This window comes from Ictalurus punctatus, chromosome 23 (assembly GCF_001660625.3).
Source record: "Ictalurus punctatus breed USDA103 chromosome 23, Coco_2.0, whole genome shotgun sequence".
Taxonomy (NCBI): domain Eukaryota; kingdom Metazoa; phylum Chordata; class Actinopteri; order Siluriformes; family Ictaluridae; genus Ictalurus; species Ictalurus punctatus.
In genome coordinates this window covers 7,760,545-7,788,272 of record NC_030438.2, presented here as the reverse complement: position 1 = coordinate 7,788,272, position 27,728 = coordinate 7,760,545, and the positions used below count along the sequence as shown (strand labels likewise).

Genomic DNA, 27,728 nt, shown 5'->3' with positions numbered 1-27,728 from the left:
AAATTCTAAACTCTCTTCTAATATTCATCTTTTGATCTCAAACCCAAATGTTTTCAGTCTACAGCAAAAACAAACAAACAAATGAACGGCCTTGTCGTTCCAATAGCATTGGAGAGGACGGAGCACATGTGATTTCGACCTACAGCACATGTTTATATTTCCCAGCTAGCTTATTTACTGTGTGGATCTCAGCATCAGATCAGTATCAGCTATCAGCAGGCACCCAGGACTATACCATAAATGAGGATTGATACATCCCTACTGAAACGCATGAAAACATCTTAACCAAACACAATCAGAACGGATTCTCAGATGATTCAGTGGAAGTAAATCGGCTTTGCTTTCTGAGTAAAAGGAAGTTACATTTTAACTGAACTCCAACGCTGAGGGAAGCACTTCGTTTTAAAAGGGGAAGTGTTCTGGATCTTCACACGACACTTCAACGTTTCAAGGTCACAGCCATTATTTTCACTTTACATACAAAAACTTAGTCTTATTCAATACAGAATATCATTCTGTCAACATTTTCAAGTCCATGTTGAGTATCAAATCATATAAAAGTGAGTCTAGATCCACTTCTAAGATCCACTTCTACTACATCGTTCTAATATAGATTATTAAGCGGATTATATATGTACATTTTACACTGTATTTTAAGGTAACTGTCAGGGATGTAATAACTTTATAATATTACATTTCCTTTACTACAAAGTTGCCATCGCAGACCATCAGACTCCTGTAGGATCATTAGATCTCCTCAGGAAACCATTTTGATCTATCAAACTGTAAGAGCAACACATTTAATAACCATTATAAACCATAACAAATGACAGTAACAAACAAATAAACAAATACACAGTTCATGATTTGATTTTACTTCTTGGAAAAATTTATGCTCGATTGTTTAATTGAATAACCTGTAAAGTTTATTCACCTAGACTTTCTTGTATACTGTAGAATAGAACAGAATATTGTGTGTTTATCTTTAATATAGTGTCCGTGTGTTTAATTTCTCAGAGTCAATGTAAAATTGCATACTATTTCTCAATACTTATATTTGTATTCTACTTGGACAAGTACTGCTAGTATGCTAACAATGTTTCAATGAAAGTAGCAGCTGCTGACGTCACAAAGTCCAACGTACAAAAGGCTAACACAGGCTAATCTAACCCGGGTCAAAGGAAGGTATTGAACTGAAGTAGAACTTCTAAACAACATGGTTTGCACCCGCTCGACACGGCCTACCTGGGGAAAAGAAAAACAAAAGCTCTTACCTTTTCTCCGTCCTCACACAACGTTTCATTGGTAGCACTGAATCTAAAATGAGCTATGTTGATATCTTTCTCATGAGGGGAAAATGGGGGAGTTTTTTAAAGCAGTTGGTCATGTTGAGTGTCCTCAGGATAATAAAACTCAGTGCAAAGCTGGGACACACTAGGCAGTGTCAGGCCAGTCTCATTACATCGATTTACTAAACAAACTGAAGCTGGGTGGAGATGTTAAACAGTAACCAGGCCTAATAAAAAAAAAGCACCAAAAGAAATGAATCAGTGGTGTGAGAGCGAGAGAGAGAGAGAGAGAGAGAGAGAGAGAGAGAGAGAGAGAGAGAGAGAGAGAGTGTATGTGTGTATATGTTAATAGATGCGTTATACAGCAGTCACATATACTACTAAAATGTTTTTTTAATTATAATAATAATAAAATAATAATAATAATAATAATAATAATAATAATGTTTACAAAATTATACATTCTATTATTATTATTTCATGTACTACTACTACTACTACCACCACCACCACCACCAACACCAACAACAACAACAACAACAACAACAACAACAAAACCATTACAGGTTTCTTTTTTTTCTGCACAAATTTATTTAATACAAACAAAATATTACAAGAAAGAAAGAAAGAAAACATTACAGATTACTTTTGGTTCTTGCTCCATGTGAAAAACATAATTTCTCAGTCAAAACATCTTTAGTATAGGCAAATTTTTCTGATAGTATTATTGCATTTAAATCTATTTCTATACATTTCTACTGATTCTTACTCATGTTTAGCATCTCAAAATGTATATATAAATAGATAATTTAATAATATTCTAAATTGTTGTTAGAATCTCATAATGAGAAATGTATATATGGTATTTCAGTTTATTTGCTTCTTCTTCTTCTTTTTTTTCTTTGCAGTTATTGTATTTGCCGTTCTCTGTGTTAGACAGCAGAAGGCACCAAATCCTCAATTTACACCACGCAGCCCTCTCCTTCCCTTGCTTTTTTTTTTAAAGCATGTGTACTCAAACCTTTTTTCATCTAGAGACCCCTTTAACTGTAAAATAAATGAAACACGATCCAAACAATTTAAATATTAGGCTATTTATTCAAATATACAAGAGTCAACTGAACACTATAATAAATATGATATATTTGATGACAGTAGGTTGTGATTTCCACCATGGTAACAATATTTTTAAAAGGGGGGTGGGGTGAATTCAGAACCATTGCTCTTAAGATACATTAACCCTTTCTGAACAGACTGAGGTGAAGAGGAGTTGGGGCGTTTCTGTAAAAAGACAGACAGGAGATACACGTACATACAGACAAGCATCCTGATGAAAACACTGTTGGTTTCTCAGCCCGATAACCGATAATACACAACAGTTGTTTTTTAAAAACAATTTCCACATATTTATACAGTTAATTTGGATTAGTAGGAAATTTATAAATATTAAACTTCACCTTTAAAGAACCTTACCAAGAAAACTAGCAGTTCATCTTATGCAAGTTAGCTGCCTTTAATTATTATTATTATTATTATTATTATTATTATTATTATTATTATTATTATTGAAATACCTGAGGTTAAGAGAATCAAAAATGTAAATGGATCTTTTGGCAGAGAATTTGAGAAGTTATTTTTGTCTCTCCACACAGCACTCATAAGGTAACAGTCAGGGACATAACAGCTGTAACCACTTTATATCAACAACGCTCAGTTTGATCAGTAAAGCACAACCGTTGTTCTCTTCCTCCTTTCCTGCAATGGTTGGACAGTAGGTTTCAGAGAGAGCAGCGTTTTCTGCAGTCAACCCCAGCACCTATGGCATATTCCCTTCCCTGCAAAAACAAGCATCATGTCAAAGCAGGTAAGGGACGTGATGGCAAGAAACACCTCGTTTTCATTCTGTAGCGCAGAAATATTGGTCATATAGTACAGCCGATACAGGTGATATGGCACCAGGCAGCAGAGGATGATGAGCACGAGGCTGACGTTCTTCATCTGAGCCCAGAACTCCTGCTGAGCCCATGAAGACGCACCATGCTTTTTGATCATCAAGTACAGAATGAGTGCGAGCATACAGCTCATGATGCACGAAAAAATGACTGTACAAACCGACAAAAAAATGTTACACCCTAACACCGGTCCTTCCTTGAGCTCTGAACCAAAGTGGAAGCATTTGGTCTCGCTGTCATTCGCATGTTTCCCATAATGATATACGGTCACAGGACCGACAATGATCACGACGGACCATATGCTGACGCTGAACGCCATGGCATGGATACTCCGATAGAACTCCATTTGCTCAATTTTTTTAAAGTAATGAAAGAAATGAATGGTGAGGATGATGACGTAGATGACGAAGACCACATGCATGTGAATGTGGATCATGCTGCTGACCACTTTACAGAAAAAAGAATTCAGGCCCCAGTAGCTCTGTGCATAGTAGTAGATGCGGAAAGGGATGGTGACCAAGAAGAAGCAGTGGACCAAGACCAGGTTGAAAAAAGCGATGGTGGTCCATGAGCGCATGTTTGATTTTAGCACACCGATCATTAGGACCACGCCGATGCTTCCCACCACGAGCACCAGGGTGTAGATGCTGATCAGGGCGATTTCGCGGGCCATCGTCATAGTTTCATTTGTGGTTCCTGAACAGAGGAAATAAAACATCATTATACTTAAACCATGCTATTTTTAATCCATAACTGACAGACAATCCTGTTGAGTAAATAGATTTTTTGTATTTCCTCTCTCTGTTAATCTAACAGATTAAACAGACAAGTGTTTAGATCAGAGGTTCTCAGCTCCACTAAGCTCATCATCAATCATTTACTCAACAAAACAAAGCGCTCTGAAAGAAGAGAAATTTGTGAAGCAGCACCGGGAGAACCTCTGTTGTAGACAAAAGTTAAAAGTCACGTTTGCAAGCAAGTGAGTAAAAAAAAAAAAATTATTAGTGAGCAAATAGAAGAAGATTTACACCATACTGCTGTTCTGATTCATTATCTCTAACAGCAGCTCTGACAGTAGCGCAGCTGCAAATCACAGGTTTATATTAATGCGCCCGTTCAAATATGTGATCGTTTCTATATATAATAACGACTCATTCACAGAGGCCTGTTTGGCGGATTCTAAAGGTAAAAAGACTAAAAAAAAAGTATGCATTGATATGGTGGAATTTTCTGAAGTTTATTTAACATTTATGGAAGGAGTCTCCAGTGTCAGAGCGTTTGATTGTTCTGGTCGTGAGTTCAAATCCCAGCACTGTCAAGCTGCCACTGTCGGGCCCTTGAGCAAGGCCCTTAACCCTCAACTGCTCAGTTGTATAAATGAGATAATTGGATAAGGGCATCTGCTAAATGCTGTAATGTAATGTAATGTAAGAAGAATTTATATAAAAACAACACTCACGACTAGGTTGTGTTTTATTCCTTACTTATGACATATGGAATTGAATATATTTCCTTAACGTTGGAACTAAAGACAATAACTTGGCTGTTTTTTTTTAGGACATTCACTGGCACACGATGTGGCGCTCCCTCTGTAATTGTCGTACATCAGTTCCCCTTCTCTCAATTTGTGTTTAGACTACAGCTGTCCAATTCCTTTCCAAAAAAACAACAAAACATTGATTTGAATATTGATGAGTTTGTGGTGTTATACTGAAACGGATAAGGTGAATATTAGCTACCTTATGTATCTGTATCATAAACAACAGAAGGTGATAAACAACCCTATCTCACTATATATACTTAATGTACATAATGTATGGCATTGCAGAGCGTATACAGCACACTACATGCCCAACATTGTGAGACATTCAGCCAGAGAAGTAAAAGTGCATTAAAACTACTCCAAGTACATTTTAAGTAAATGTAATAGAGTGTCATTACTGATCTCTCAAAACACTCTATCTTGAAATTCCCACACAAGCGAAAAGATCAGAACTGAGATAGGCCGCATAAATTTGCTAACAGTATGGTAATAGCGTGCCATCATTCAAACGACAGAAACGTCCAGAAGAAAAACCCAATTTGAACAATTTGAACAAAGTTTATTACATAATTCCATATGTGTCCTTTCATAGCTTTCAGTGAACATCCTGACTCTTCATGTACAATATGAAAAAAATTTAGAAAGCATGTCTGGGTGTATCCAAACTTTTGACTGTACTGGTTCTATGTTTATGATCATTAAAAACAAAGCAGCTTTGACTTTTAATAATGTTTCTAATTTACATTTTATTCTAAGTTTTATGAGTGTGCTCATTTCCACCCTCATGCTGTAGTTGTCCTTAATAACAAGGACTGTACTCAAATACTATTCGGATCTCTGAACTTTTTCAACTTTCTAAGCCAACAAAACTTTTTTTTATATAAACAAAATAAAGTGACAGTATGCACTACATACCACTAGAGCAGAAGCTGGATTGTATAGACAGCGCTAGAGGAAGTAGAGCATAGTGCTGGTGTCTCAGTCCCCCCATCTTCATTTAGGTAGGAACTGCACTGTTTCTCTAAACTGAGCTGCAGGCATGTGTGTGGTCTGTGAGTGTGTGCATTTGTGTGAGACAGAAAAAAGAGAGAGAGAGAGAGAGAGAGAGAGAGAGAGAGAGAGAGAGAGAGAGAGAGAGGTGGGAGGGCCTTGTAACACTAGCTGCTTTGTCCTTCACACTAATTGCACATAGCACCTCTAAGCAGTTTCCTCAAACCGAGCATACTAGTTTCACTCAGCTTCTTTCTATTTCGCTTTGTGCTATACCTTTATGTTACAAATGTCAACCTCTCCAGCTGGTTTATTTTGATTAATGCAGAAGATGCTTAAAAGAATCTGTGTGTAGTTGGAAAATTCTTAAGTCTCCCTTGAGTAGCCACAGACAGAGGAAGGAAGTAGTGGCATGGTCTGAGATAATAATGAAATTCAAATTAAGTCAAACACACACGTACACACGCACACACATATACATTAATACATACAGACAGACAGACCCCTACCAAAAAAAAAAAAAACACCTCTGCATCCCCAGGGTTGTGAAAATCTCAATGTTGATTAGCACTGTTAGAAGATTAAAAGTTGATCCTATTTGATCCTAAAACGCAAGAGGCGATTTTCTGAGATGCTTGAGCTATGTTACATGAAGCAAAGTTAAAAATAGAGACTGTAAATATGAACCAGAAGCAACCAGCTGGATAAGCAGTTATGCTGTTACTTCGCAGATCATCTGAACCATTCCGGATCAGTAAATGCATCAAAGTTAAAAATCATCTTGGAAGACTCGCGTCATCTAAAAGGATTTTGCATTATTATACATACAATCCCCTCTGAAAGTATTGGAACGGCAAAGACATTCCTTTCGTTTTTGGAATACATTTGGGTCTGAGATCAAAAGGGGCCCGAATATGAGACGATAGAACAGAATTTCAGCTTTCATTTCATGATATTCACATGTAGATGTGTTAAACGCAGTGGGTAGTGGTAGCTTAGTGGTGAAGGTGTTTGTCTACTGCTCAGAAGGTCATGAGAAGCTCATTGTTGGGCCCTTGAGCAAGGCCCTTTACCCTCAATTGCTCAGATGTATGAATGAGATAAATGTAAGTCACTCTGGATAAGGGTGACCCAATTTTTAGGTGTGCAAAAGTAACAGAACAGATAAGTCTTGAAGTACTTTAAAATAAATAAGAATTCATATTTGGCTGCAAATCCCTTGCTTGCATCCTTGCTCCCTGGGATGCTTTTCCAGGCTTGTACTTCAGCTTTTTTCAGTTGCTGTTTGTTTCAGGGGGTTTCTCCCTTCAGTCTCCTCTTCAGGAGGTGAAATGCTGCTCAACTGGGTTAAGATCTGGTGATTGGCTTGGCCAGTCTAAAACCTTTCACTTTTCTCCCCTGATGTAGTCCTTTGTTGAGTTGACAGTGTGTTTTGGGTCAATGTCTTGTTGCATGAAAGTTCCTTCCAATTAGATTGGATGCATTTCTCTGTAAATTGGTGACAAAATTTTCCTGTAAGCTTCTGAATTCATTCTGCTGCTACCATCATGAGTTCCATCATCAATAAAGATTAGTGAGAATATTCCAGAAGCTGCCATGCAAGCCCAAGCCATGACGCTACCTCCACCATGTTTCACAGATGCGCTTGTATGTTTTGTTTCATGAGCAGATCCTTTCTTTTTCCACACTTTGGACTTTCCATCACTCTGGTGGTGGTTCATCTTGGTTCCAGAACTTTTGTAGCTGATTGATTTTCCCTCTTTTCTCAGCTTCAAAACGGCACGCTTTTCTCCCATAGATAGCTCTCCGGTCTTCATGTTGGTTTATCCTTTTTAACAACAAATGCAGTCTTCACAGGCGAAACTGTAGGCTCAAACCATTTGAACAGTTGACATTCAAAGCTATTCATTCTTTAAACAATCAACCTAACAGGGCACACCTGGGCAGCAAGAAACACCTGTTAGTCACGTGTTCCAATATTTTTGATCACTTTAAGAAAAAAAAAAACCCTGGACATCTTGTAAGTATATGTAAGTATAAGAAAATGACGCTGAAATTCTGATCTATCATCTCTTATTCGTCTTTTGATGTCAAACCCAAATGTCTTCAATGTATAGCGAAAACAACAGAATTGGCCTTGACGTTCTAATATTTTCGTTGGGGACTGTAATGACATAAATAAGCTAATGTTAGGCTAATGTCAAGAACAAGATCAAGTAAAGCTCATATAATAGGAAACACCTTTTTCTGTCTCTACAGTGTGTTTTAATCAATAAATCAATCCACAAAAACAAACAAAAAAAGAAAGACTGACGATGTTCTTAATCCGATCTCAGTATCACGCTTTATTCTGTCCGATATAAAGTTAATAAACACCAAACAGAAACCAAAAAAAAAAAAAGATACAGTATTATTTAAAAAAGTAGCCCTTTAACAGTACAGCTTAAGTCATCACATGTACATAGTCCACATTTAGCACAAACCAAAAAAGTATTCAAGCTTTCCAATCTGATTTGCATAAATTATTCATGTGGAAGATTTTTTTTTTAAAAATTAAATAAATGCACAAATAAAATCAATCAGTATAGTTTTATAAGTACCTCTTTTTTTTTTTTTTTTTTTTTTACACATGTTATGAAGCACACACAGTCTCACCAACACATCATGTGTTTATTTCTTTTAGTTCAAACAATATGGCACGAGAACTGTACTATTCATACCAATACTGAAAATAAGAGTTACGGCAGCATGCTCGTTTTCCTGTTTCCTTTTCAGAGCATGCTCAATTTCCCGCAAGTTTATGGGTGAAGATTTGCATAGCCCCAAACCAACCTCCCTCCAAATAGTGTCTTTGCCGGAAGTGTCCTTACAAGAAATTGTACTGTACTTAGAGTGCAAACCAAGTGTTGTTATAACCAGGATGCCGCCCTAACACCTAAAGCGTTTTCTTTTTCCCAGCACTGTCTAAAACAGATCACTTAAAGTGCACCTTCACTTTTTGTCCAATCTGGAGTTTATTCGAGGTCAGGATGTGCGTCATCACACTCAGCAGCATCAGGAAGATGGTCATGGTCATGACAATGACGTAGTGACTAATGCTATAAAAGGCGGGGGACGACGACATGATATCAGATATGTCTATATAAACTGCTCTCTTATGGAATAGATATTTATACACAATTTATTTATTAACCCCTAAACTCCAAGCTTACTGTTTAGTTATTCCTCTTCATTACACCACCATACTGTTGAATGCTGGATTCTTATTGGTCAGAAGATTGGTTTTGATAAATTTTACAGAACAGCGGCTCTGAGAGTAGTGCGTATGCAAATCACAGGTTTATACCGTATTAATGCGCTCATTCTGATTCGTTATCGTTTCTGTAATAACAGTCAGAGGTAAAGCTGTAACTTTAGATGAAGATGTTTTCTGACATCTTCAAGACAAAGAAGATTACACTTTACGTCGGTTTCTCGGTAACATGACACATAGTGTTTTGTGTCTTAACTTCAAGAGAAAGAAACAGACAAAAAAAAGGGAGGTTTTGTGCGGTAATGAATGCTTATAGCTGTTATAATGTAAGTGAGAACAGGAACTAAGTTGTTTCACAGACTTTACATGTAACTTCGGGTGCTAAATTTAAGTGTTGATGGTTTCTTGGAGTTTAGGGGGTTAATTCGGAAATGTTTAGGAATTACCTTGTGCCGATATCAAGCCAGCTTCCGTAGTCTTTCACCAAGAAGAAGAAGTGCTGAGGAACAGGAGAATACACTAAAAATGTGGGTTCTAGCTTTAAAAACAGAAACTATAACTTAACGTCTTGCCTGATGAACTTACCAGTGCCATCAAATCAGAGATGACCAGCACGATGAGGAAAAGACTGGAAAGGAAAACATCATGTACACGTACTTAATACAGGTATAAACATGACCATAAAGTTGTTTTACAATACACCGTTGTTCCAGTGTTGGCAAGAGGGAACGCCTTTCTTCTGAAAAGCATATCACTCCAGAATATAAACCCTGTACCTTCGTGACGAAAGCCGTGTTGACACTTGAACACTTTCAAATGTGCACATTACTATTATGAATGGAATCAGGACCTGAGGGGGAAAAAAAAAGAAGAACATAAATACATAACATAAGCAAAAGAAAAAAATTAAAGGTGCAATTTGCAATTTCTTCCAGACCAATAATAACCCTAAAATTTCAAATAAACCTTAAAAAAACTATAATTTGCAATATTTCCATCCACTAGATCTCACAAAGTTCTTCATTTTGGGCCTCTGCTTACATTTTTCCAGCCTGGAAATTAGCCACGCCCCCAGCTGAAAAAGAGCTGCCCCTTTTTCCCTTAAAAGGCAACTCACAAAGCATACATACATCAGGATGGGCCGGGGGAAAAGAGGAAATTTGTCTCTCGTGTAAAAAAATTATAAACTACACCTTTAAAGTCAGATAATAAAAAGTCTTGATAGATCAAGGAGAAGCAGTGTTTCTTGTTCTCTAGTCACTGGGTTTAACTTCTCCAAATCTCCATATATCACTCAGACATACATATTTTAGTGATTTATTTACATACACTACAGAAAGGTATTCGGATGTGTGTTTGTGTGCAAGTGCGGTACCTTCCACATTAAAAGTCCACCCATGATAAAAGGATTAAAGACCGTTAGAAAGCAGTAGACAGAAGCTGGGTCAAAACTGTGAAAGAGAAAGGATAAAAGAAAAAGGATGATTTTTTTTTTTATTTAAACATAGGCTTTGTGTCGAATTTGCAAGCGTTATAAACCCGAAGTCCGCAAAAGGCCCTGATATTTAAGTTTACCTGTTGATGGAGGCAATGTTTCCTGTGCCGAAGAATGCAACGATTATGAAGAATACCTGGTGCAAATTATTAAGGTGAACAATTGTCTGGATTTAAGAAAAAAATAAAAAGAATGAATTGATGCAATTCCGGTACAAAATAAGATTTCCTGATAAAATATAAGGATACAAAAAAGTACGATCTTCTGATATCGTCCAAACTCAGCTGCCTGATTCTGGATAAGTCGATATTTTCAGCAAAATCAATGCGTGAGAGCTGCAAGGACACTTCATGTTATGAACGTCTTATCAAAATGCACAAGGTTAATGATAATGAGTCTTTATTTATCACATATACATTACAGCACAATGAAACTCTTTTCTTTGCATGTCAGGAAGTTGGGGTCAGAGCACAGGGTCAGCCATGATGATCCGAAAGGGTTAAGGGCCTTGCTCAAGGGCCCAACAGTGGCAGCTTGGCAGTGCTGAGGCTTGAACCCCCGACCTTCCGATCAGTAACCCAGAGCCTTAACCGTCAAGCCACCACTTTATTTTAAGAATAAAATAAATACAAACGCCAAAAGACAGAATGTTTAATGAATCCTTACAAGTCAGGATTAAAGTTCAGACAGCATCAACGGCAAACACCAGGGAGGTTAAAGACCGTGACATTCACTTACACCTCCTTGTTTCTCGGTTCATGTCACCATCCAGAGCATTCGAATTTAATGATATGCCATTACAACATAGATATCATGCATCTGGCTCGGAGTTTAATAACTAGCGTTTAATCATTATGAATGAAACATATGTACGTCTTGCATCCAATAGAAAAAAAATAACCTGTATGGTACAATGGAGGAAAGAGTAGAGCTGCAAAAGGCAAGTACCAGAAACAAAAGACCAACAACCGATCTTATTTATATAGCTGAAATGAGTTTTTTGTTTATTTTGGTTATATGTGGTTAAGCTCAGCTCCTGGTTTTGCATTGACCTGCTTTGCCAGATGTTGTAGTTCTCTGTACTTGCACCTGATACTTGGTAAAGAGGTTTGCATGCAATGCTGCCAGTGGTATTGACCTCTGGCCTAGGAGCTTTGTGCTTTACCACAAGCCTACTTCATGTAACCTAATAATAGGAAACAAAAATACTCCATTGAAAAATACACGGATACGCAGCGGATGCATGGCATTTTAAAACGGAGGATGTCTTTCTGGTTTGCAAACACTGCAGGAAAAAAGCCTACTGATCTGCACAAGATACATAATTAAATACGAACATTATATATTGGATTTTCATCAAACATTGGATTAAAAATTCCTGATCCTGTTGAATCGCCTAGATACATGATCAACAGATCAAACGTATATATAAAATAAAAGTTTAAGGCTCACAACTCTTTCGAATAATATAAGTACATAGAGTTCTCCTAGAACTATTTCATTTCAATCCAGTCGGTGCGATTTATGGCCTCGAGCCAAACTGCTACTTTCGTGGTGCTGTGTGACAAAAACAAAAGGCGTCGTTGTTTAGGTTTCCTGTTTTAGCAGCCAAAAGAGCAAGAACATTTTCAAAACGATGCTACTGAGCTGGAGGTACAAATAAATTCTGTCTGTTTTGAGGGAAAATGTTTTTTTTTAAAAAAAGAGTTCAAAAAAACATTTCGGTTTAGCTTCAAAAATGTATTTGCCTTCAGATGCATGTGCATGCAGACAGGTCATGTGAAAGTGGTCTATTTAAAGTGTTCATTGCACCATTGCACAGTTTTTTCTGGCACTGGCTGTGTGTGTTTGTTAGTGAGTGTGTTAGTGTCTGTGCTGCAGCCACAGTTTTCTTCCTTTATTTCTGATTTGCCTCAAACAAAGTCACTTCTCTAAAGCTAACTCCATTTAGCAGAAGCTAGAAGAGTTTAATATGAAATCTAAGAAGTGAGTTGTGATAATTCATAGAGAGTCGGGGGGGGGGGGGGGGCAGTCTCGGAGTCAGAGGACAGGACTCAATGTTACCTCATTTCTGCTGGACATTCTGTGCGCGTCCACGGTTTCCTGCTCCATGTGGATCCACACAAACATCAGCCATGACAGTACGGGAGGAAACATGGCCTCGTACCTTTACAGAATGACGCAAACAAAACATCTGCAAATGTTAGCCAACACAACCTTGCAGATGATGCTATATCTAGATATCCTGTAAGTCATACTGAAAAAAAATCAGCAGCCACTTAAGCCTCTTGTATGCAAATAATTTCCAGTTCGTATATTTGTACAATCTGAATATCGGCTATGTTTGAAGCTATAAAACCAGTTTCACCGGAATAAAGAACTGAAAATCTATACACATGCACACCTCTTCAAAATATCATCAAGCAATTTATATGGATAAATAACAGAAATGTCTATCACCTATCAAGTTCACATAAAAAGATATATTCTAACTAGGACTGGATCGAAACCAAAATAATGTCCTCAATATCGTTATATAATTTAACATTATAAAATCTTCTGTTCTGATGTTCATACGTTTCTTATCGGTATTAACAGTAATGCAAGCTGAAGTCACTGTGTTGCATGGACATGATCTATACTGTTGCTCAAGTTTCAGAATATTCCTGTAAACTAATCATGAGAACATCATTCATAAACCTTTTTATAAATAAACCTTTTATAAATAAATCTTATATATATATATATATATATATATATATATATATATATATATATATATATATATATATATATATATATATATATATATAAAATTCTGATTAATACTAGGGTTATTCTCTGGATGGAAACAGCTTATATCATCATACCTTAAAAGACCAACCAAGCAGAACTGAAAAAGTGAATTAAACTAAAAACAAACTAACAGTATGAACCCATTAAAGCTAAAAATATATACTGATGGAAGAAGGAAACTTGGCATTATCTATTGTCTATGGGTTTTTAGGAGAAAAAAAAAAGGGTTAAACCTTACGACCATAGTGACATGGGTAAATGTCTAAAATAAACCCCTCCATCTTAATCTGAAAGCCCACGGAGACATGACCCTTGACCCAGTGCCGGATAATGACTTATTTAATCCAATTCGATTTGTCTATTGTACTATAGACATTGTCACAAAGCAGCTTTATGGGAATCCTGCACCATAATGAGCAAGTCAGAGATGCAGCAGCGAGGGAAAACTCCCTTACGAGGTGAGGAAGAAAGCTTGAGAGGAACCAGACCCAATATGGGAACCCATTCTCTTCTGACAGTCTTTATGACTACAGCTGCAGTTCTTAGAAGCTCTGGTTTCCCTTTTCTATGAATCAAATCATATTTCTTTCAACTGCACATTCAGAAATTCAGTGTGGCTTGAATACAGAAACTGCACACTTGGTTATTCAGACCTCAAACGCAACTCTGGACTTCAGAAGTTACGAATACGGGGTGAGGTTCGCGTAAAACAGAGATGTGTCTGACTCTGAATTCGAACTTAAGTGCATTTTTGTCTCGCTCAAGTGAGGGGCAGAGTAAAATCAAGTTATGCATTCTTTCTGCTCCACTATATACATAAAATTGCAAGCATTAAAAATAAAAAATAAAAATACTCTGTCGGTAAAAAAAAAAAAAAAAAGCTCTACATCCATACCACTTCCTCCCGTGTTCTCCAGCTCAACCACATGTCAAAATGAGCGGCTGAAATATGTGTGGTCAAACGAGAGACGAACAATGCAGGAGGCCTTTCAAAGTTAACCGTGACTTCTTAGCTCTGAGTTTCATGCTGCATGTGGCCCAATAAAATCAAATCTAACTGAACATATCGTAATGTGAACGATAGGCCTTACGTTCTTCGTGTGCAAAAAAGAAAAGAAAATGAAATAAGGTCAGTGGAGTACAAGAGCCACTAATGAATACAACTCAACCTGAGCATTATCAAAGTCATGCTAGGATCAAATATAGCAGTGCTTAAAAGTTTGTAATACCTTTAGAACTTTCTATATATCTGCACAAATATGACCTAAAACATCATCAGATTTTCAAAAGTAGACAAAGAGAACCCATTTAAACAAATGAGACAAAAATATTATACTCTGTTGTTTATTTATTCAGGTGAAAAATTTGTGAGCTGCAAATGAATGTGAACCTCTAGGATTAGCAGTTAATTTGAAGATGAAATTAGAGTCAGGTGTTTTCAATCAGTGGGATGACAATCAAGAACAGGGATCTATCAAAGTCTGATCTTCACGACACGTGTTTGTGGGAGTGAATCATGGTACAAACAAAGGAGATTTCTGAGGATCTCAGAGGGAAAAAAAAAAGAAAAGAAAAAAAGAAAAAAAAAGTTGTTGATGCTCATCAGAAGGTTAAAAAAGCATCTCTAAAGAGTTTGGACTCCAAAAATCCACAATCAGACAGATTGTGTACAAATGGAGGAAATTCAAGACCATTGTTCACTCCCTCCCCACAACTCCCCCTGCAGGAGTGGTCAACCAACAAAGATCACTCCAAGAGCAAGACATGTAATAGCCCGCAAGGTCACAAAGGAAACCCAGGTTTGCTTCTAAACAACTTAAGGCCTCTCTCCCATTGGCTAATGTTAATGTTCATGAGTCCACCACCTGAAGAATACTGAAAAACAATGGTGTGTATGGCAGGGTTGCAAGGAGAAAGCCGCTGCTCTCCAAAAGAACGTTTCTGCCCTTCTGAAGTTTGCTAAAGATCACGTGGACATGCTAAAGGCTACTGGAAATGTTCTGTGGATGGATGAAACCAATGAAAATCGTTATGTTTTGAGAAAGGAAAACACGGCATTCCAGCATAAGAACCTTCTTCTATCTGTGAAACATGGTGGTAGTGGTATTGTGGTTTGGGTCTGTTTTGCTGCATCTGGACCAGGACAACTTGCCATCATTGGAGGAACAATGAATTCTGAAGTATACCAGCGAATTCTAAAGGAAAATGTCAGGACATCTGTCCATGAACTGAATTTTAAGAGAAAGTGGGTCATGCAGCAAGACAACGATCCTAAACACACAAGTCGTTCTATTAAAGAACGGTTAAAGAAGAATAAAGTTAATGTTTTGGAACGGCCGAGTCAAAGTCCTGACCTTAATCCAATAGAAATGTTGTGGAAGAACCTGAAGCGAGCAGTTCATGTGAGGAAACCCAACAACATCCCAGAGTTGAAGCTGTTCTGTACTGAGGAATGGGCTAAAACTCCTCCAAGCCGATGTGCAGGACTGATCAACAGTTACCCCAAATGTTTATCTGCAGTTATTGCTGCACAAGGGGCTCACACCAGATACGGAAAGCAGAGGTTCACATACTTTTGCCACTCACAGATATGTAATACTGGATCATTTTCCTCAATAAACAAATGACCAAGTATAACTTTTTTGTCTCATTTGTTTAAATGGGGAATTTAGGGCACACTTAAGCAAAAATATCGAAAATTCTAAAGGATTCACAAATTTTCAAGACTTTAGAAGCTGCACAGAAAGCCAAAGCAAACAATGAAGCTCATGTTTACAAAGTGAGAGGGAAGTCAACCAACCAGTACGTGCAATGCATTCGTGGGGAAAAAAATGTCACAGCATCTAGAAGGCCATGCTATGTATGTGTTAAGAACATCAGCAGTGAGAGTCAGGAGGCTGGTAAGTGATGTACTGTAGCTAGAAGTGTTAACCTCATTCCCACAAAAACCTTTTGAATGAAATGATCACGTAAACTAGGTTTGAAATAATACAGTACGGTTATCTGAATATATTATACAGACTGTATCTGTATCTTACCCGGTGCTGAGGAGAAGGTACACACAGAAGAGGGACATGAGAATACTCAGCAGTCTGTAGAAGAGTCGCGTAGAACTCAGCAGCGGCACAAAAAACGACGACGCTAAACAAGAGAGCAGAGTTCGCAAGCCAGAGACACGCAGTTAGACAGCGAGAGACATTTTCAGCAACAGAGTAAACTGATATTATATCACAGCGCTGTTGAATTGTCAGATCTGATTGGTCAGTAGGCATCGGTTCATTTTCTGTAACAGCAGCTTTGACAGTAGTGCGGATTAAACAATGCGCTCGCTCTAATACGTTATCGTTTCTATAGTAACAACTTACAAAGTACGGATGTGGAGTTTACGCGTTGCGATTTCTCTGTAACATGACAAGTTGCCTTTTTGTTGTCTTATTAACTTAAAAGAAGACAGACTGGTGATGGAACAACTCTTTGTAGCTGCTATAACGAACGAGAGAACTTGTTTCTCGAACATTCCACAACGTTAAGTGATACTATAAACATATATAAACATATGACGTGTGATTCTTTAAGAAATAACAATAAATTTGCGATTGTTGACAAAATCGCTGCCATATAAAAGGAATAAACCACTCAGGATGTGCCATCATTGGAAAACAATCAATAATCATTGATTATTTTCCCAGAATAGCACTCTCCACAGTGTGCTATTCCGTACATGATAGAAGATAAACATATAAGTAAAAGTTGTCCAACCCAGAGAGAGCCAGCTGACGAGCTGATTGAAGAGCGGCAGGCCTTGTTTGAGTTGCAGACTGGAGTGTGTGCTTAAAAGCACGTATGTGCACAGCGCCACTTGCAACATCTACAAACATGCTGACTTGTTAGGCTGCATGAATATTATCAAACATCAAATCAAAGCTGTTTATCTGTGTGTGATTTTGATGATAGTGTGCATTACAAATTTTATTTATTTTTTTAAACCTGGCCAATAAACAGCCAACGATCCTTCGTATGCAGGCCCATGTGTCGACGTGAAAAGATGTAGGGGAACGACGCGAACAGCGTTATAGCTCCAGCGCATAACCTGAGTTAAAAGATCACAAACACACAGCATAAGAAATTTAAATGTAAACATAAAGTCCAGTTTGTGATAGAGAGTGATGGACCTTACACGTAGTTGGTGTTGGGTTCTCGTCCGACAACAGGCAATAGAGGAAACACTGCCAAGCACAAGCAGCTCAACACCCAGCTCACTGACCTGGACTACAACACAGTAACACAACACAGGATGTACATGTAACGTAATATGTACCTATAAATGGATAAAATGCACGACGTGTCATTCTTTAATAAATATAAATGTCAGCACTGGCATACTCATGCAAAGTACAAGAGGACTAAAACACCTCAGGATGTGCTCGTCGGTGTTGTAACAGTAACTCTGCTTCTTTGCACTACTTGGTCATGGATTATTTTCCTATAACATCATGACACAGTGTGTTTTATTCTTTACATGACAGTAGTCCAAATGCATAGTCTGTATAATTTATACACGTCACCCATGTTATCATTTGGTGAAATGATTTGTCACCTCCGCCTCATTGTAAATAATTTGCATAAAGTCGGGAAAACCTCAATTCATGCAATTGTGTCTTTTGTCACTGGAATCACAGCCGTGTCGCAAACTTACACAGGAAATGAATACTTGCCTGTTATTTTGTCATGTGCGATTATGAAAGCACTACTAGAAAACCCAACTCTGCTGTAATATCTCACCTTGGATTTTCTATAAAGCCCTGAGAGGACAGGCCACAGTGCCAACGCTATCAGTCCCAGGGTCAACATGGCCCGATAGAAAAAACTCACAACCTACAAATCAGTGGAGAAAAAATTATTTTTGAAACACAATTCTAGCTATGCTTTGAGAAAACCAGTGTGTGTGTATATATGTGTGTGTATATTTTGGTATCGATGTAGTTCTTTGTGATTTTTTTTTTCTTTTTGTGCTCTGTCCAACTTACCAGTAGCTCTAACCCAAATGTAGCTAGAACAAAATATCCAAAGCATCTGATCAGGCGCAGGGAAGGAACGGATCTGATAAGATCGACAAGGATCCCGAATCTAAAAACAAGAGTGTCAACAACACATAACGTACAATACTTTAGTGTTAAATTACAAAGCTGATGAGATGTAGACGCAGTTCTTATAACCGAAAAATCCAAATAAAAACGATACAGGTTTCCAAACTCAACTAACCGATAGCGAAGTCAAATTTTTCCTCACATAAATAAATAACCAGGCACATCCCTAAACTCTACACTGTATCCCCAAAATTACTCGTGTAAAAACAAACACAAACTTCATAACACCCACAAAAACGTGCAAACTGATTACTAACAGGCTTTTCGACCTGCACGTTACAAATATATTCTCTGATTAACATGTACGCTTTAACGAATATGCCATGTGGAGCATTTCTTCCCAAAGGTGCAACACGGAGAGCAAGCAAATATATATATTTTGCCCCCATAGTGTGATATACTAATCTGTGCAAATGAATACAACTGACGTCAATAGTAATGAGGAAGTTTCTCAAGTCAACATGTTATTGCTGTGATAAAGGTGGTTTCGTATTAGGTGCAGACCTCACGTTCACACCTCCAATGCTAATCTCTGCGACTTTTAACAAATGCTTTCGCTCATGTATACCATGTTAAAAAAACACGTAATTGCGGCTCACTCTTTCAGGACGCCGTACCACACGGCGACAGGCAGCAGGCAGTAGATGTAGTAGGTGAAGGAACTGGCCTGAAGAAACAGGAAGAGAGACACCAGCAGGCCTACGCACAAAAACACCCGACCCACACGTCTTGCTGCCATCTAAAATAACAGAGGAAACGCCACAGACAGGTGATTTACAAGGCTATGTTTATATATATATATATATATTTGTAAGTGTAAATGACATCACTCTTCTTCATTTAAATAAACCACCTGAAAGCAAATTACCAAACCTTAATAGATTTCTTTTTTTTAAACATTGGTGGTTTCTGTAAAAATAGATGTATGGTTAAAAGGTTGAAAACTTTCCATACACTGCATCTATGTGAGGATATAAAATTGATTAAAGTTAAAGTGGCTCAAACGTATTCAGCAGTCTGGTATTTTATCTTCTAATTTCTAATTTAATCTTCTAATGTATTACTACGTTGATTTACTGATTTTTTTTACAGATATATTTATAGGACTCGATTACTGATATATTTCTCATTTTTTCACACCATCCTTTATAACACAAGACAAAAAAAACCCCCTGAAAAATCAGACTGAGATTACATATACATACATTATATATATATATATATATATATATATATATATATATATATATATATATATATATATATACATATATACACACACACACACACACACACACATATATATTATAAGGTTTACATACATATATAATATGTGTGTGTATATGTGAGTGTATATATATATATATATATATATATATATATATATATATATATAGAGAGAGAGAGAGAGAGAGAGAGATATATATATATATAGAGAGACAGAGAGAGAGAGATACACACACATATATATATATATATATATATATATATACACACACACACACACTCACATATTATATATGTATGTAAACCTTATAATTTTGCAAACTTGTGCACATTTTTGCTGCATCTTATCACCGTGTCTCTGCTTGCAGGTGGTTTGCGCAGGCTGGCATGAGTCTTCAGGATGACCAAAACCACATAAGATGTCCATCCGATGAAACCTAAGACAACGCTGCAGCCCAGGAAAAGGCGGTCGTAGGTGTGGTAGTAGGACAATCCCTGCATGGCCTGATCTATCAGAACCTCACACTGAGGAATCTGAGACAAGGACAGAAAGTTTAGATGTTTGGTGAAAACTGTATTAGACCGGGTGAAACTAATGTTAGGTTAGTTTGGTACTCACAGCTTCATCAAAGCGCCCTTTCTGGATGAGTGATCTTGTGTGACTCATAAACTCAGTCATTTTCGAATCAGTCAGAGGTCTAGAGAGGAGACAGTAATGATATTTTAATTATTTAAAAAATGACCAAATACAATATGCTGTGCTGTGTAACTCGCTCTTAAGAAGCCCAACGCTCCACTCACTGGAATGGCGTGAAGAGAAATGACAAAGTGGTCTCCTTTTTCTGCATCATTTTCACCTAATAATAATAATAATAATAATAATAATAAATAAACATGATCACAATCATAACTCTGAAAATGAGCAATAATTCAAATGAATCAAAAGACGCAAAGAGGGACTCGCCTTGAACTGCTCCAGGATTTGAACAGCATTCGCATACATGCTTTCGGCTTTGAAATGCTGGCTGTTATTGAGGTACTCGAGTGGCAGGACACCCTGCAAATCAACGTAATGAGATGTTGGGAAAAATAAATAAAAAAGTTTTTATAAAAATCCGCCGTAATCACAGGATGAATTTATTTACTATTCAGGTATTCAGCATATTGGCGTCTCCATTTAGGGAAGCACCAAGAAAAGGATTTATTACTAACAAGAATCATTAATAACATTAGTCTTCCTAGTTTTATTATAATGACAATTAGAATTAATTTAATCATGCTTATACTAACTATAATAGTATCATCATCATCATCATCATCGTGCTCACAGGGACGTAAAACATCATCTCATGAATCTCACCACAGAGTTGAGTGGAATGGGAACCCCGATTAGAGATGACATGAGTGGTGCAATATCAGCCTGCATTCATTAAAACAGAAGAAATCAGAAGAATCATCTCCTTTTCATTTGTTGTAAATCCCCCCCAACCCCACCCCCTACCTCCTGCCGCCCTAAAGACAAAAGTAAAGACAAACAGTATGTCAAACCCAACCTGGTTGACATCAATCCTCCTGTACGTCTCCAGCCCCCAGTCTGAGATCATCACAAACCACACAGTTACAGCCAGTCCTCTCTAGTCCAGAATGAACATCCACTACATAATAAGTGTGTGAGGTGTTTAAATGCATGAAAACACACCTCTGACGTAGTCGTCATTGTCATGATTTTGAAAAGTGGCGGTTCTCTGAGCTCTCTGAACTCCGGCCCCCCACACCACTAAGGGCGTGAGGGTCTCTGATGGATGACTGGCTCCATGCGACCCTAAAAGAAGAACCAAACAAAGAACCACGGTTCTGTATCTTCATGTGTCAATTCATTATGCTTAAATATGCTCGAATAAATGTCAGAATTACTTCAGTAGGTTATTTCTAAGCTAGAGGCATGCTGAATACTACGGAGAAGCACATTCATACCAAAAATCTTTTTTTTCTCTAAGAAAGACTTAAGGCTGCAGGAATCTTTCCAAGGATCCGGCAACTTTTGCGACAGTTTTGACCTCTAGAAACGAACAACGATCAAGCCAAGTTCCAGAGTCTGTACTTTTCTGTGGATCGAAAACTATCCTTATGAAGCTTGACATACAGTCAGGTCCATAAGTATTTGGACAGTGACACAATCTTTTGATCTTTTGCAATTTTGCCTCTGTACCCCACCACAGTGGATTTTAAATGAAGCAATCAAGACGGGATTGAAGTGTAGACTTTCAGCTTTAATTTAAAAAATATTGCCTGAACCTTTTAGGAATCACTGCCTTTTTCTGAGTCCCTCCATTAACAATCATAAATATCATAAACTAACAATCATAAATATCATAATATAAGCAGCAACCGAAGATGACTACAGTAAAGGCCTGGCAAAACATCTCACTCTCAAGGGAGGAAACTCAGCATTTGGTCATGTCCATGGGTTCCAGACTTGACTGCAAAGGATTTGCCTCCAAGTATTAAAAATAATCCTAAAATTTACGCTTACGTAAGTTTGTCCAATTACTTTTGAGCCTGTGAAAATGGAGGGACTCCTAATTCCTAAACAAGATGCTACTGTTAACAAGTCAAGTCAGGCACCATTTTCTCATCTGCTGTATCATGTTTTTGCGAATTTTGCTCAATATATCCTCACTGCTTCCTGAGTTTTCTCAATTACCGCCTTCTCTACGTTTGTTGTCTCATCTATGCGGCTGTACTTTGTGTCACATCTGTTATTTCACATAACTGTCACGGTTCCTCCAGCACGCTAGAAACACAAGCTAGGAAAATATTCAGGAACTGTATAGTTCTCCTTCGGGTAAGTTCAACAATTCTTTAGTTTTTCAAAATGTCCATGAAACTCAGTATAGTTAAACAAGACTGAGTTGAGTCTTGTTTTAAAAAAAAAAAGCAAGGATGAGAATATGAATAGATGACGAGCAGCAACTCAGGAGCAGATAAAAACCTTACCCCAGTTTGTCATGCCGTGATCAGCTGTGAAAACGTACGCTGTTCTCTCATCATTCCCAAAGAACTCCTCCAACACAGAAACGATCTCGGCCACTCCGCCGTCAACCAGGCCAATGTTGTCCAGATACTCCCTTGTATAAGACAATGCTTTCTTTTTAAATCTCTAAATTACAGTGAGGGAAAAAAGTATTTGATCCCCTGCTGATTTTGTACGTTTGCCCACTGACAAAGAAATGATCAGTCTATAATTTGAATGGTAGATTTATTTGAACAGTGAGAGACAGAATAACAACAAGAAAATCCAGAAAAACACATGTCAAAAATGTTATAAATTGATTTGCATTTTAATGAGGGAAATAAGTATTTGACCCCTCTGCAAAACATGACTTAGTACTTGGTGGCAAAACCCTTGTTGGAAATCACAGAGGTCAGACGTTTCTTGTAGTTGGCCACCAGGTTTGCACATATCTCAGGAGGGATTTTGTCCCACTCCTCTTTGCAGATCTTCTCCAAGTCATTAAGGTTTCGAGGCTGACGTTTGGCAACTCGAACCTTCAGCTCCCTCCACAGATTTTCTATGGGATTAAGGTCTGGAGACTGGCTAGGCCACTCCAGGACCTTAATGTGCTTCTTCTTGAGCCACTCCTTTGTTGCCTTGGCCGTGTGTTTTGTTTGGGTCATTGTCATGCTGGAATACCCATCCACGACCCATTTTCAATGCCCTGGCTGAGGGAAGGAGGTTCTCACCCAAGATTTGACGGTACATGGCCCCGTCCATCGTCCCTTTGATGCGGTGAAGTTGTCCTGTCCCCTTAGCAGAAAAACACCCCCAAAGCATAATGTTTCCACCTCCATGTTTGACGGTGAGGATGGTGTTCTTGGGGTCATAGGCAGCATTCCTCCTCCTCCAAACACGGCGAGTTGAGTTGATGCCAAAGAGCTCCATTTTGGTCTCATCTGACCACAACACTTTCACCCAGTTGTCCTCTGAATCATTCAGATGTTCATTGGCAAACTTCAGACGGGCATGTATATGTGCTTTCTTGAGCAGGGGACCCTTGCGGGCGCTGCAGGATTTCAGTCCTTCACGGCGTAGTGTGTTACCAATTGTTTTCTTGGTGACTATGGTCCCAGCTGCCTTGAGATCATTGACAAGATCCTCCCGTGTAGTTCTGGGCTGATTCCTCACTGTTCTCATGATCATTGCAACTCCACGAGGTGAGATCTTGCATGGAGCCCCAGGCCGAGGGAGATTGACAGTTCTTTTGCGATTTGCGAATAATCGCACCAACTGTTGTCACCTTCTCTCCAAGCTGCTTGACAATGGTCTTGTAGCCCATTCCAGACTTGTATAGGTCTACAATCTTGTCCCTGACATCCTTGGAGAGCTCTTTGGTCTTGGCCATGGTGGAGAGTTTGGAATCTGATTGATTGATTGCTTCTGTGGACAGATGTCTTTTATACAGCTAACAAGCTGAGATTAGGAGCACTTCCTTTAAGAGTGTGCTCCTAATCTCAGCTCGTTACCTGTATAAAAGACACCTGGGAGCCAGAAATCTTTCTGACTGAGAGGGGGTCAAATACTTATTTCCCTCATTAAAATGCAAATCAATTTATAACATTTTTGACATGCGTTTTTCTGGATTTTTTTGTTGTTATTCTGTCGCTCACTGTTCAAATAAATCTACCATTAAAATTATAGACTGATCATTTCTTTGTCAGTGGGCAAACGTACAAAAGCAGCAGGGGATCAAATACTTCTTTCCCTCACTGTATGCACATTATCAATCAACCTGGAATTGTTTCGTTCCTAAAGCGTCTCTTCGATACACTCATAATGCCTTCAGCTTTCATTAAAAAAAATCCACGCTCTATGAGTATGCTCCGTTTCCTGGATTTATTTGCATATAGAAAAACGATTGGCTCTTATATTTAATGATGCAATAACACTCTCTTGGTCTCACACGGTCAACTCAGATTTTCCACGGACATGTTCAGCTCACATTTATGTGGCAAAACCTTTGCACTTTAACATGTCCATGCAATTAAATCAATTCCCTGAACAGATTTACAAAAGGAAAAATAATTTATAAACTTTAGGCTGACGTTATTGTTAGTATTTATTCAGATTTTCGATCATCTAGACTACTAAATTGTGCTTGGTATTGTATTCTAATCTATAACCTAAAGCTACAAGGAGTTTTAAGACATAAACCGTGAGAAAATGCACTGACACCTCTGAGGGTGAAATTCACACATAGGTCATGGGACAATAAATTCTTTCTAAAACCACAGACATGATGACATCAAAGCGACGTGGAAAGTTATAATTATTAAGTTATAATAAAGTCATGTCAGGAGCGTGTTAATCAGTATAACATGCAGCAAATGCTTCACTTTAGGTATGCAGCTTACTTTGACATGGGCCGGTGGGCGTGTCCGTTGGTGTCGATTCCCAGAAGATGAAGAAAAAACACTATCTTATCTTCACGCAATTGAGACAGGAGAGTTTGGTTCTCTTTGGCCGATCTGAAGAAGTCCTGCATCAAAAAAAAGGAAACCTGGTATCTATGGAGAAACCTTTGCATTTTTTTTTCCAGCAAGTATCATTAGAACTGTCGCTAATTCTCCAAGAAGCCTGGAACAACACACCAGCTGATTTCTTTATAAAACAATCCCCCCCCCCCCCCCCCGAGTAGCATCAATGACGACACACCTTCACTTGATCGAACACCCAGGTATCTAGTTTGGAGGCGTCCTTTGAGGCGAAGTCCTCCATCGCAGCAGGATAAGTGTGAGTGTACACATGATCTCCACTCGCTCCTACGATGAACACGGAATTAGACAGCGCTGCATTATTGTATTTACTACACCCGTAAGATGGAAGCGCGTGTAGTACACTCGTTGTTTACCTTTAGCGAACATGGGCAGGATGTCAGGACTTCCCCAACACCATGTGTACCTACTTTCATTAAACACAGAGTCAAACTCCACTGGATTCTCCTTCCAGCCTGTACATGCACATACACATACACACATTACACATATTATCAGTTATACAGTGTACATAAACCATATTGTTACAGATAATTACCTTTAGCCACAGCACTGACATCCTCATAAAAGCCCGCTATAAGCGCCACATGTCCAGGACGGGATTCTGTAGGTACACGTGTGTGTGACACTCCCCATGAACCGCTCTCCTCAATTACACTCCTGATGGACGTAAACACACATGAATGAGCAATACAATGACGTACCAAAATTAAAAAATGAACAGTGTTAAACTGCGTATTAAAATGTGAATAAGTCGTGCTACTGAATGGCATTTAGGATAAAAGGGTTAGGGTTAGTTTGTTTTCCAGACTCTGGGCTCATGTGCAAGCAGAACACAACAAGAACACTCCAGGATGAGAAATGTACAACATGTAGAACACAATCTGGTGTAACACGGAGCCGCCAGTCCATAGAAAACCTGTAGGATTTTTTTTTGAAAGAGCAAGCAAGAGTGGAAGGAAGGAAGGAACGAAGGGAGGAAAGTAAGAACAGAAAGAAGAAAGGAAGAAAGGAGGGAAAGGAAGAGAGCTAGGAAGCAAGAAAGAGAAGGAAAGAAGGAAAGTAAGAACAGAACAAAGAAAATAAGAAAAGAAAATAGAAAGAAGGAAAGAAAAAAGGGTGGAAGGAAGGTACAGGGAGGGAGGGAGAGAGGGTATGAGGGCACAAGGGAGGGAAGGAAGTGCAGAAGAGCGAGAGGATTGTAGGAAAGGACGAAAGGGCAGTATGAAAGAAGGAAGCAAGGAAAGTAAGAACAGAAAGAAATCAAGGAAGGAAGGAAGGAAGGAAGGAAAGAAGAGTGGACTGAAGGAAGAAATGAAGGAAGGAAGGAAAGTAAGAACAGAAAATATCAGGAAGAAACAAAGAAAGGAAGAGTGGATTGAAGGAAGAAACGAAGGAAGGAAGGAAGGAAGGTTAAGGATTAAGGAAAGAAAGAAGGGCAGATGGTGGGAAAGGAAGGAAATAACAAAGGAAGGAAAGTAAGAACAGGAAGAAATCAGGAAGAAACGAAGGAAGGCAGGACAGAAGGGCGTATTGAAGGAAGAAAGGAAAGAAGTTTAAGGGAGAGAGAGAGAGAGAGAGAGAGAGAGAGAGAGAGAGGGAAGGAAGGGCAGTAGAGTGAGAAAATGATAGGAAACAATCAAAGGAGGAAGCAAGGAAGAAGGGAAAGAATGAAAGGGCAGAAAGAAAGAATGAAGCAAAGAAAAGAAGGAATGAAAGAATGGATGGATAGATAAATGAACAGGTGAACGAATGAATGCTACACCCAGTCCATACCTTAAATAGGGCGTCCTGCTGGTGCGGTTGATGTTGGGCGTAAACATGCTGTCGGCCCTCAGACCATCTGCCACAAAGAGCACCAGGCGCTTGGCGGGCGAGGGTAAGGGCACATGTTGAGGACTCATACCATGAACCAAAGGTGATGTGAAGTAGATGTCAAATATGGAGATGAAGAAGACCACATGGACCAGAAGTCCCACGATAAAGAATGTGATCATGTTCATCTTGTCTATCGCTCTGATCCTGTGGAATATAAGAACAGCAGCTTTTCAGAAGGTAAAAGTGATTTTTTAATTCTATATATCATGTTACTGCTCATTTAATTTTGCCATTTGATTAAAGGGGCTGAATTCCAAATGCCTCCCTACTCCCTCTATAAACACACTACATGGAGTAGATTATGCTGATTAATGCACCCTCTGTAGTGCACTCTATGTTACAAAAGAAGTCATTTGGGATTTAGCCCTTTAGTCCTACCTTTGCGATATTTCCTAATATTTGTTGCATGCTTGTTTCACCATAACAGTTGACTGTACGAGTTTTCAAATCTGGCCACTAAAAATCAACACAGTCTGACACTAATAACCGGTGATAACTATCTGGCGAAATGAACCTTAATAATTACTTTCATTTGGCTAACACTCTAGAGCAGCTTGTATGAATTTCTGTTCTCCACTTCCTGGATGACGTCAGAACATAACCGT

At 38.4% G+C, this 27,728-nt stretch overlaps 2 protein-coding genes and 1 long non-coding RNA gene across 6 annotated transcripts in view; 1 reads left to right on the top strand and 2 right to left on the bottom strand.

Moving 5' to 3' along the window:
• The window catches only part of hnf4g (hepatocyte nuclear factor 4, gamma), a 14,059-nt gene extending 12,579 nt beyond the window's left edge, over nt 1-1,480 (bottom strand). The window contains exon 1 of the mRNA XM_017453900.3: nt 1,275-1,480. The gene's annotated coding sequence lies outside the window, so the exon portion shown is untranslated. The remainder of the gene's footprint in view (nt 1-1,274) is intronic.
• On the top strand, nt 187-20,194 carry LOC128628995 (uncharacterized). The gene is made up of 3 exons (XR_008393294.1): nt 187-452; nt 19,073-19,234; nt 20,061-20,194. It is a non-coding gene; the product is annotated as an uncharacterized LOC128628995 (long non-coding RNA).
• pign (phosphatidylinositol glycan anchor biosynthesis, class N) lies at nt 2,169-27,728 on the bottom strand. 4 transcript variants are annotated; one of them, XM_017453869.3, is made up of 30 exons: nt 27,502-27,728; nt 27,022-27,267; nt 25,784-25,905; nt 25,602-25,700; nt 25,406-25,512; nt 25,105-25,229; nt 22,690-22,820; nt 21,392-21,514; nt 21,246-21,286; nt 21,053-21,112; nt 20,657-20,749; nt 20,494-20,549; nt 20,312-20,390; nt 20,044-20,226; nt 19,065-19,204; nt 18,346-18,445; nt 18,101-18,193; nt 17,496-17,587; nt 17,306-17,408; nt 17,078-17,186; nt 16,357-16,459; nt 12,587-12,689; nt 10,771-10,857; nt 10,603-10,658; nt 10,403-10,478; nt 9,804-9,877; nt 9,613-9,655; nt 9,474-9,526; nt 5,700-8,872; nt 2,169-3,124 (listed from the first exon to the last, which is right to left on the bottom strand). In XM_017453869.3, the coding sequence occupies exons 2-29, from the start codon at nt 27,246-27,248 to the stop codon at nt 8,749-8,751; spliced, it is 2,802 nt and encodes a 933-aa protein (XP_017309358.1). In that variant the 5' UTR covers nt 27,249-27,267; nt 27,502-27,728; the 3' UTR covers nt 2,169-3,124; nt 5,700-8,748. The 4 variants fall into 4 exon arrangements, with proteins under 4 accessions (XP_017309358.1, XP_017309359.1, XP_017309360.1 ...); XM_017453870.3 differs by having other exon boundaries at nt 27,650-27,715; XM_017453871.3 differs by lacking the exon at nt 10,771-10,857 and having other exon boundaries at nt 10,603-10,688.